Consider the following 12,242-nt stretch of genomic DNA (forward strand, 5'->3'; position numbering starts at 1 on the left):
AATAAAGCTGTTTAAAAAATGTAGACAATCAGTGAAAGCAAATGAAAAAACCGTTGAATGAATGTACCTTCTATTCACTTCAGTGCACCCTTGGGGCAAAACACCACACAACTATATACACACAGTTAAAAGTTTGACATCTCCTTCAGTATCTTTCAGGGCTAACGTTCATTTTGGGCTCTCATTTTAATCACCGTCAGCTACTTGGAGTAAAGTGAAATGCAACGTACCATAAGGCCGTGACACAAGAATAATAAGCACCATCTGCCTACTGTAAGCCAGACAGTGTTCTAGGTTTTCTGCATGCATAGCTGCAATTCCATGCTCGCAATTTCCAAATTACAAATGAAGAAAACAAGGCTTGGAGAGGTTAAACGGCCTACAGTCCCCCGGGAATATGACTGATCCAGAACGGGGAAATACAGTCTAACTCCAAAACCTATGTTCTTTCCCCTCCTCTGCATTGCTTCTAGTAGACACAAAACATAAAATTTCAGTAGTAATGAGACTATAACTGGGGTCTAGAAGATTAAATTAGCTCGAAAGGTAATTTAAAACCAAAAGAAATGCCGATTAGAAAACCAGAATGTAGCAATTTTCCTCATTTAACTGTAAAATTAAAAAAAATAATCGATGTAATTTATATTTCATTTTTAAAATAGAATATGGTAAAAATACACTTTTAGGAACTGAGAATAAAACTCCCTGATTCCAAACTTTTATGAAACTTAAGAGGAAGAAGAAAAGTCATACTGTTCTTCACAGAGAAATACAGAACCCATGTACCAGAGTACACTAAGGAGCCCATTAATGGTAGTAAAGGCTTGTTAGTAAGCACTATCATTACGGTGGTTTTATGTTGCTTTTTAATTTTGCTTTTATGTTTTCATATTCAAAATATTACGTGAAGATTTTCTTCAAAAGATAGGTACAGGATATAATTTGAAAATCTTGTTCCTATTACCAAAATGTGCAATGGTCTTACAAATTGGAACGCACAATTACGTTCCTTTCTTGGCAGGAGAAACCCATGTTTGAAAAAAGCATGGAATTCTAATTTCACTTGTAAGTGTCCCTTCTAAGATTGAATTATCATGGATGTATGAAAGGAACCTAAATTCTGCATAATACAATAAACCATTACACCTTTCAACTTTATGAATTTTTATAATCAAAGTATATAAAGAGATTCACAAACATTATATCATTTTCGGTTACCCTATCAACTACAGCTCCGTCCAGAAGAGCAAGGGTTAATGATCATACACCAACACTTGAAAGATCCTCTGAGAACAGACTCATGACAGACAGAGGGGACGATCACTATCTTACCAATCTGTTTATGCGAACAAATTCTTCTGAGGTTTTGGCCCAAGGAGGAAGTTCGACATCAGACACTACTGTCCCATCATCCATCACTCCAAGATTATAATTATTGACGTTGACAAACATCTCAGGGAGATAATAAAATTCAGGGATCAATTCCTATATAAAAATAAAAGATGACATCATATTATAAATTGTGGAATACTGAATAGATATTTAAAAAAGGGCCTAATCATTTCCCAATGCAGAAGAACAAAATAAACATAAGAAAATATTTTTCTTTTCATATCACAGCTCCATCATAAAGTTTTTATTAAGGGAGATCTTATCCAATGAAAATTAATTAATATCTTACTGGTTATAGTCTCTCTCAGGACACAACTCATAATCTCAAAATGCTTAACTAATTTGAGTAATACTGGAGGTTTGGCAAGACGTACATAGAGATTACCATGTTATAATGATAACAGCAGGGTAAACTACATTTTCTATGAAGTATGTGGAATTTTTGCCAGAAAAACACCAGAATCTTTACAATATAAGCATTATTATGCCACTGGCTTTGTCCCTTCATCACCCAGGAAGAGAATTCATTATATATAATCATGGTTTAACAGGACTTTTTCCTCACATTTGAAAACATTCAGGTTTAGTTATAAGGTACTAACTCTGAAAAGATTAAAATTTATAATTAGTCTAGAAAAGGGCCTGCATAAGACACTGGGTAAATGAAATATACAACCTTAATAAGGATACTTTAAAAGCACATTTAATAAGCAGAAAAATGCAGACGGTTAGGCTTTTGTGTTCAATAAGCCCCGTGTATAACTATTTCAGAGGCCCTGCAGGATCAGACGCAAATCCAGTCTTGACATGGGTCAGTGGCTCAGTGGTCTCTCAGATCCCCCCTCAGGGCCAGCTACAGCAGGCCCAGCTTTCCAAATAGTTGAGTAAAATAGGGAGGTCATCAGATTTTGGACAAGGTCAGTATGAACTCGCCAGAGGAAAGACAAAAAAGATCCACAAGAATTAAGCTATTATCGCCTCCATCATCCATGTGAAATGCTGCTTGACTTTGAATGTATGTCCTTTGTTTACAATCACGATAATTAACTAAGCAGGGTAGAAATCAGCTTGTCCTCCAAATGCCTGACAAACACCTGATCGTGAGATTTGAAAAACAATTAAACTCAACATTTTTTTTTTTAAAAAAGAATTCTGTTAAACTCTTGGCCATAAATGAAATTACACAGTGATCACACAAAAATATTAAGATTCTGATCTCCAAAAATGATGCATGTAAATCCAACTGACAAAAGGGAAAAAGGCAGGTGTGTGTTATTTTATTAAGCAAAACCCTATATCCATTTTGTCTGAGCTAATATTTATTCACTATATTTTTTATGAGCCAGGTACTAACATAATCGTTTAATAAACCTTATTAAGTACAGCCAGAATGCTCCTTAGAAGCGAGGATGGCAAGACTTCATCTCATGTACTTTGTATATGTTGTCAGGAGGGACCAGTCCCTGAAGAAGGACACACCATGCTTGGTAAGGTAGGCGGTCAGCGAAAAAGAGGAAGACTGAATGAGATGGATTGACACAGTGGCTGCAACAATGGGCTCAAACACAGCAACAATTATGAGGATGGCACAGGACCAGGCAGTGTTTCGTTCTGTAGCACATAGGGTTGTGATGGGTCAGAGCCAACTCGATGCTGCCTAACGACGACAACCATATCATATTTAATTCTTGCAACAACTTTACAAGGTAAACTATCGTCGCCATTTTAAAAATGAACTAAGGTTCAAAGAGATTAAGTAATTTCATCAAGGTTACAAAGCTAATATGTGATAAATTTGGAACCTGGACAAGGTTTTATCTATCTCTAAAGGCATTATTTTATTAAGCCTATGCCCTTAATCATAAAATAAGCATGGGTTCTACTTATATCAGTTTTAGTGAGCTACTTATAAAGTACACACAAGTATAAACATTTGAAATTAAGTTTTTAACATATGTTCTCGGTGATTTAAAAAAAAAACAAAGCACATAAATTTTTAATTCTGTCATAATAGAACTGGTACTGCTGAAAGAAAAAAAATACATACATATACATTATAAACACACATATATATGTATATAAACCAAAACCCGTTGCCATCATGCTGATTCTGACTAATAGAGCAGAACTGCTGCATAGGGTTTCCAAGGAGCCGCTGGTGGATTTGAACTGCTGACCTTTCGGTTAGCAGCCAAGCTCTTAACCACTGTGCCACCAAGGCTCCATATATGTATACAGTAGTATTTATTATATGAGTATAATTAATTCAAACAGAAAAATTAAAAAAATATGTTGTAATTATTTAGCCAAATATAAAGATAAGTAACTTCATAGCTTTGTATTATTAATTTGTTTTAGTGTGCCTTTAATAAATTTCTGATTTTGAGGAATTTTACCAATGTGTTTTATTTTCACTTCAAATTCCTCATGCTAATGTAGAGGACTGTCACATGGAGAACTACAATTCTCCAGGTCTTCTTTTACAACAAGGTGGGAGAGTCGTACTTTCCTTGTTTATTCAGAACAAAAAGCAGCGTTCAGACTTAATACTAACTCTTTAATTTCAATAATATTAACATCTCCACCTCCAAACCCCATGAATAGTAACTTAAAAGGGATTCCTTGGGGTGTGAAAAGGAGGAAGGGTTCCTCAAAACCAATCTAAAAAAGAAAAATGGCTTTTTGTCTTTGGCAAAGAAAGAAGAAAGACCAAGAGTGAACTGAAATTAAAGGGGGAGAGCAGAAAATAAGTCAGTACTCACATTTTATTTACTCCCTAACTTGCTTACATTTCCACGTTAGTCTCATCCCAATACTGCCAGGTTGACGATCCACTGATGTTACCAGTTGACCAGTTGCCATATAGTGGATTCTAACTCATGGCAGGCCCATGTGTGTCAAGAGTAGGACTGTGCTCCACAGGGTTTTCAATGGCTGATTTTTCTGAAGTAGGTTGCCAGGCCTTTCTTCTGAGGTGTCTCTGGATGGACTTGAACCTTCAACCTTTTGGTTAGCAGCTGAGCATGTTAACCATTTGTATCAGTCAAGGACTAGGTTAGGCCTAACCAAGGAATACCAATATTTGCCTAACATATTTCACACTGTCCTTGTACTCAGAAATCCTTAATAGCTTTCCATTATCTCAAGAGGAATAGAAGGTAGAATGGGGGTAGAAAGTTGGGAAAAGGGGAAGAGGGCAGGAAGGGTTAGTATTCTTCAGACTATTGTCTAGTATCCTCTTTCTATATACTATATTACTTACTACAGCTTTCATATCAAAAGTAAGGCTTTTGCCAGTGTGGTTACCACCCGGCACAGGCTTCTTCATACTCAGTTGGTTAAATAAAACTGGCAAACACATATAAAGTGATTAGCATTGGAATGGTACAAAATGGGTAGTAAAAAAATATTCATACCTAGAGACCATGGAAGGAGCCCTGGTGGTGCAGTGGTTAAGCACACAGCTGCTAACCTAAAGTTCCGCAATTCACACCCACCAGACACTCTACAGGAGAAAGATGAGGAAGTTGGCTTCTGTAAAGACTTATAGCCTTGGAAACCCTATGGATGGTTCTTCTCTGGCCTACAGGATCACTTTATCTAGAGCAAGCCTTGCAAGCAGGAATGGAATAACTGACTTTTTGCAGAAATTATCATAAAAATAAAGTCTTCGATCTCTCTAACATATATCACCAGATGTATGATTTTGTAAATTTTCTTCTATTTGTCAATTTACTGAGGTTACTAGAGAAATTGAGAAAAACTTATTTGCTCAACACACAAATGGTCTCCACTGGTTCTTTTACAAGTACTAAATTGAATTAACAAGCCCAGTTTAAACAAATTTGCTATGAATTTAAAGTATTTGCTACTCTCTAATTGACAGTTTACTCTAAATATAAGTTCACTTAACTAGATATTAGATGGAATAAAAATATATATTAAAACAAACAAGGCAATGTTAATAAATGAGATGAAGGAGATCATTTTAAACTAAATCTCACTAGATTAAACTTTCAGCTATACATTTCTATTTGTGTTATAGATTGAATTGTGTCCCCCCCAGAATGTGTGCTAATTTGGCTAGGCCATGATTCCTAATATTGTATGGCTGTCCTCCACTTTGTGATCTGATGGAATTTTCCTATGTGTTGTAAATCCTAACCTCTATGACGTTAATGAGGCAGGATTAGAGTCGGTTATGTTAATGAGACAGGATAACCTACAGGACTAGGTTATATCTCGATCAAGCTCTTTTGAGATATAAAAAAAGAGAGAATTGAGCAGAGAAGAGAGGGGAAGAGAGGGACCTCTTATAACCATGAAAGAAGAGCCAGGAGCAGAATGAGTCCTTTAGACCCAGGGTCCCTGCACTGAGAAGCCCCCAGGCACTGAGAAGCCCCCAGACCAAGGGAAGATTGATAACAAGGACCTTCTCCCAGAGCCGACAGAGAAAGAAAGGATTCTCCTGGAGCTGGTGCCCTGAATTCGGACTTCTAGCCACCTAAACTGTGAGAGAATAAGTATCTGTTGTTAAAGCCATCCACTGGTGGCATTCCTGTTATAGCAGCACTAGATAACTAACACAGACTGGAAGGGAGGTAATAACTCATCAATCTCCATTTTATTACCATAGATTTTATTTACTACTTTTTTTTCCAAAAGATAGATGTCCTGTAAATTTTGTGCAATGGACATTGTAAGAATATTTCAAATTAATGCTTAAAACTTTATTAATCAAAAAATAGAGAAAGGACTTAAATATACATTTCTCCAAATGCAAACGGAGCATATGAAAAGATGCTCAGCATCACCTAAAATCTGTTGGAATGAATTGGGAAATGCAAATCAGAACAATGAGATATTATTTCACTCCTACTAGGATGGCTATTAGCATAAAAATGGAAAATAACAAATGTTGGTAAGGACATGGGTAAATTAAAACTCTTGTCCAATGTGGGATGTGGGAATGTAAAATGGTGCCCTCACTGTGGAAAACAAAAAGTTACATTACCATATGACCCAGCAATTCAACTTCTAGGCATATACTCAAAAGAATAGAAAGCAGGGCTCAAACAGATACTTGTACCATATTTTTACACAAATAACATGCACCTTCTAAGTTTGTTTGTCAACTACTCCTCCCCTGCTCCCCCCCCCGTATTTCGTAATTGTGTTATGCTAATTTTTTTTACAACCTGTTAAAAAAAGCAAAGCAGCCCTTAAGATAATACCATGTGGAGGAAGGGAGCGTTGGCAGACAAACGCAGAAAGCATGCACTATCTGTGTAAAAATACAGTACACCAATGTTCACTGCAGCATTATCTACAATAGCCAAAAGGTTGAAACAACCCAAGTGTCCATGAACAGATGAATGGGTAAACAAACTGCAGCAGATATATACACAATGGAATATTATTCAGCCACAAAAAAAGGGATGAAGTTTTGATAGGTACCAGGACATGGATGAACACTGAAAATATTATGTTAAGTGAAGTAAGTCAGACACAAAAGGACAAATATTGTATGAACCCACTTATATATCAAGAGTAGGCAAATTCAAAGGGACAGAAATAGATTAGTGGTTACCAAGGCCTGGAGGTGGGTGGGGGAGGAATGAGAAGTTATTGTTTAATGGGTATACAGCATCTGCTTGGGGTGAAAAAAAATTAAAACTTTATTAATAAAAAATTAAGCTTAAATCTCCCTTGAAATTTGTCAAGATATGAATTTGTGTTTCCCTTTCTTTATTTTTACTCCCCTCCCCACGCTTCCAGAAAGGAGTTTGCCATTTCCTTCCTCAAAGACATTTTCAGGGTCTAGAGCAGAGGCCTCTTGAAAGACATTCTTCTCTTCTGTCTTTTGTGAAAGTCTGAGCATACAGAGGAGATTATGTAAGGTGTCCGGGAGGAGGAATGTCAAGAGGCAGTATTTTTTAAGAGTCAGAAGCAGAAAAATTGACCTAATAATTTCTCCAAGATGGAGGGAGGTTTCTCAAAATCTGTAGAAATGTGTAGCAAGCTTTCTTTCAGCCGGGGGTGGGGGGGGGGGAAGGGAGGGACGTGATGAAGAGGTTAGGCTAGAACCTAGGGAATGAAGATCAGGGTTACTGCTTGTCTGTAGCATGCCTTTGTATGAGCTGCCCTGAGGGAACTCTGCTGGGAAGTAGAATACAGGTTACATTTCAGTTCTTATTCCTTCCCTCGCTCAAGTGCCCTTACGTAGAAAACAACAACTGTACGTGGTGGTCCCATGCATGGTACACTTAGGGAAAACTAACCACTGGCACCAGGGCTTTGGCATCAGCAAATATTTCTTATTCCGAGCTTGGTATAATAAGTTGAACTGCCTTCAAAAGATCATGTGGCTTAACCAACAAGGATATGGCTGGTGACCAAGATATAATGAAGATGTGAGGGTTAATTTTCTATGTACCATATAAACCTGGATTCTCATTCAAGTCTTGGGAAAAGGAGGCCCCCAATTCTGTCTATACCTTTTATGATTATCATTAAATCCCCCACCAGCATAATATGAGGAAGGTTTGAATATAGATTGTGACATTTCTTGCACACTTGGTTAGTGGTTATGAATTTATCTCTATTTCATTAATGATAAAAACTTATCACAATATATTAACTGATTAGGCTTGTAGGGAACAAAATGATAGGGAGAATTCAGTAAGGACAGAAATAGAATACAGTGTTCCCCTTTTATTAAAAAATAAAGTGTATAAGATGTTCCTCTTATTTAAATGATTAGTTGATTAAAGCCTTAGGTAGATATGAAGAGTGATGTAACATATTATAAAAAGTATTGGTTTAGTCGTTACTCTGCAGAGAACTTGTCAGGGTTTGAGATATGAAGTGGGGATGTTTTATTTTTCCCCTACGGAACAGAGATCTAAAATGGTAAATAAGAGTAAAAGGATACATTTATTAAGTGCAAATAGGTTGTAGGAACAAACAATATTCTAGTAGTTCAAACGGGAAAATGATGTCTAAACATTGAAGTGGCCAGTGAAAGCTTTAGGGAAAAGAACCGATACACTAATACAGCACTTATCTCACTATACTGTAATTGTCTGTTTGCTTGTATCTCTCTCTAAATTGAACACTTCGTGAGACTGGGGACTTTAGTATCTTGTCTATCACCACATCCCCAAAGCCTAGACATAGTGTGTGACACATATTATGCATTCAGTAAAAACCTGTTAAATCAATGATGGAAATGGTATTTAAACTCAAAGATAAATAAAGCAGAGAGAAAGATTAGAAAACTTCTGAGAAGGGGAATATCTTAAGAAAGATGCAGAGACTGAAATATGTACATGATTTGTTTCCAATGAGCAATGAAGAACAATTTAGAGAGGACTATATACAAGGGGGAGGAGCCCTCGTGGTGCACTGGTTAAAAGCTCAGTTGCTAACCAGAAGGTCGGCAGTTTGAATCCATCAGCCGCTCCTTGGAAATTCTATGGGACAATTCTACTATGTCCTACTGGGTCACTGTGAGTTAGTCTTGACTCGACGGCAATAGCTTTGGTTTGGGGTTTATATATAAGGGGGAGTCCCTGGGTGGTGCAAACAGTTAATGCAACAGGCTGTTAACCGAAACATCAGAGGTTTGAGACCACCCAGAGGTGCCCAGGAAGAAAGGCCTGAAGATATATTTCCGAAAAATCAGCCACTGAAAACCCTGTGGAGCACAGTTCTACTCTGACACACATGGGTCGCCATGAGTTGGAATCAACTCAATCACAGCTGGTTGGATATACGAGGGACAGCAGATAAATCTGGAGAAGATAGGGTCAAACTGTGGAAAGTCTTGAATGCCAGACTATGATGTTTAGCCTTTTTACATACGAAAAAAAAAATACTTTTTTTCTGTTAGGAAATTTTTTTAAAGAACATGAATTCAAAATAGTGTAAATGTTTCAAAGAAGTTAACACAGAACAGAGTGCTCATATTGTAAAAAAGGACATTATTAAATAAGCACAATTAAATTAGTAAGAGAGTGAGTATATATGCTTAAAACATATTATAATCTCATTACAAGGAAATCTGCATAAATAAATTTGTGGATGAGAGTTTAATACCATCTTAGTTAAAATAAATAGGCTTAACCCAACTGAGGTATATCAGTACATGACAAAAAAAATAAGTATACATACAGCCTAAATTTTACTGTGGTTGATGATAACATTCAAGTTAGAAAATAGAATTTTATCTTAATCCTAAAAGCTTCTTCCCAAGAACCATGCTTTTAATGTAACACCAAATACTGCGGTTCAAAATTATCTCTTCTGACAGACGAAATGTAGTAAACAGAGTCAAAGATTATGTCTTCCTACTACTTTTAATGCACATTTACAAAGGGAAGTGTGTTTTATATTCATTAGACCAGAACGTTCAGCTCTGGATAGAAAACACATGTTCAGCAATTCTTAAAAACATCAGCGGGAAATGATAAGTAAACAACACTGACAGAAGACAGAGATATTTACAATTTACATTTTCTTCTGACTTGCTGACAATAATTTTAATCTCTATCACTTATTAGGCAGATGGCTCTTAGAGGCAGGTAACATAGTCAAAAATGTAGTCTATCATCTCCTAAAATAAAAATTTGAAAGGTTCAACCAGAGGTTATACCACAGTTCAGGATAAGCTCACTGCTTTGATCACAAATCCCAAGGCTTTCACAGCACAGTGACAAGGATTGGTTATGACCACACATAGGCTTTCGTGTTTTTTGTTAAGGTATGAGCCCCACTGCTATGAATGGCCTGAGCAGCCTGGCTGTATGGTTCTTCTTCTAATAGCCAATTCTGTCCACTGAACTAGAGCTTTGATTGGCAAAGGATGGGAAAGCAAAATCTTAGCTTTTATACAATAGAAAAATAATATATTTTATGAAAGAAAAAACCCTCCAAAATAACCTTTCTTAAGGAACAAAAAAGAGTTAATGAACATTATGAAAAATAATAATGACCAAGTTCTGATATATTTTAAATTTTGGGTGTTTATTTTTTTAACTCATAGATCAGAAAAACTTAAAAAAAAAAAAAATTGACTATAGGCAAGTACCCTAAGTTATACCTACAATAATCATTTTATATGGACTGCATATGTGAAAGTTTTTGAACTGATGTTTAAATTTAGTTTCTCCTTATTTAACAGGCAAAATGCTATTTTTTTCTTTGATAAAAGAAAAGCCTAACAGCAATTTTAAAACCGGAGAAAGAAAAAAATTGACTACAGGTCAAGCACCCTAAGATGTACCTACGATAATCATTTTATATGGACTGCATATGTGAAAGTTTTTGAACTGATGTTTAAATTTAGTTTCTCCTTAACAGACAAAATGCTATTTTTTTTTCTTTGATAAAAGAAAAGCCTAAGAGCAATTTTAAAACTGGAGAAAGAAAAAAAATCTATAATCATTCTAGGCAGACCCAATAAATATTGTCTGTTTTGGGACATTACAGATACGTCATTTCAAATGTATTAAAATAAGGAAAAATCATGGGTTACAAGCCAAGAGATAATACTCTATTTCAACGTGATGTGGTGGAGAGAGTAATTGGGTTTGAGTTCTGTCTGTTCAACTTATTGGCCACGTGGCCTTAAATTAATTTAATTTCTGTGACCCTTACTCATCTCAATTACCCTTTCTAAATCACAGGGTTGTTGTGAGGCTCATATGAGATAACACAGAATTCTACATAATCAGAAACATTATTATTTTTTTAATTATAATTATCACTAACATGGAACCTGATAAAAACCTCAAATTACAGGTTCAACTTGCACAATGCTTAAAGCCAACAGGCCACTCACTGAATTATGTCTATTCATAAAGATGTTTAACCAAATTTACTTGTTAAAATAAACTATGCCCACAAAAATATTGGGGACGTCAAAATTCCTACTAAATAAGTATCATATTTAAAACAAATTTATTATTTTTTTATTAGTAATGACAGGTAGGGTTTAACATGTCTCACTTTATGATGAATACCCTCAATATTTTAGAGTTCTCTTTTCTGCTTTCAACACATTTTTCACTTCCGTATTGGCACTAGACATCTTCCTTGGGACTTCTGGTGTTCTAGGTTCCCTAACCTTCAAGGAAATTATATTTTGGGAAGAGATAACATACATTAATAATGCTCACCTTAAATCCTTTCTGGAGAAAGTTATAAAATACATACAAACTTTTATGTATATATATTCTGGTTTTTTAGAGAGAGAGAGAGAGAGAGAGAGAGACACACACACACACACATTCTGCTGTGACTACGGGAGGAAAACAGTTGATATCAGTGTCTAGGAACATATTAATGAACATTTTTTACATCTTTTTAATTGGAAAAAATATCATCACTCAAAAGACAAATCACACCTGATGTATTCATTTTTATAATTAGGGAAGATTTGTGAACTTTTTCCAAGTACTTTAAAAGTTCTTTTTATCAGCACTGTGTATAGATAGCATAAGAAAAATATTCAGTATTTCAAGTAATTTTTGTGAAAGAACAAAAAGTGACTCACTGTAGGCATAAGAGTACAAACTTGAATATTAAAAAAAAATTACTACATGGGTTCATCCTTTAGCCTACTGATAAATGAAGAAGAAAAGAACTAAAAACATGTGGTTAAATTAACAAGTCTGTAAGTAAACACAAGGATGAGCATCTGATATATACTTCAGTTAGGGTGTAAGTATGTTACATTGTTAAGAGAGAGGTAAGATAGCTTGAGCTCATTCTGATATGGATATGAGTGGCACAGAGGGAGGGAGAATGATGGAAAAAGAGGGGCTGGCAAAGAAAAAGAAATGGAG

General features: G+C 35.7%; 1 protein-coding gene across 7 annotated transcripts in view; it reads right to left on the bottom strand.

Annotated features, from left to right (window-relative positions):
- The window catches only part of LRBA (LPS responsive beige-like anchor protein), a 766,566-nt gene that overhangs the window by 163,635 nt on the left and 590,689 nt on the right, over positions 1-12,242 (bottom strand). For all 7 annotated transcript variants that reach the window (XM_010597205.3, XM_064267558.1, XM_064267557.1 and 4 more), the window contains one exon: positions 1,333-1,485. In XM_010597205.3, the coding sequence (XP_010595507.2) occupies positions 1,333-1,485 (153 nt within the window). The remainder of the gene's footprint in view (positions 1-1,332; positions 1,486-12,242) is intronic.

This window comes from Loxodonta africana, chromosome 13 (assembly GCF_030014295.1).
Source record: "Loxodonta africana isolate mLoxAfr1 chromosome 13, mLoxAfr1.hap2, whole genome shotgun sequence".
Taxonomy (NCBI): domain Eukaryota; kingdom Metazoa; phylum Chordata; class Mammalia; order Proboscidea; family Elephantidae; genus Loxodonta; species Loxodonta africana.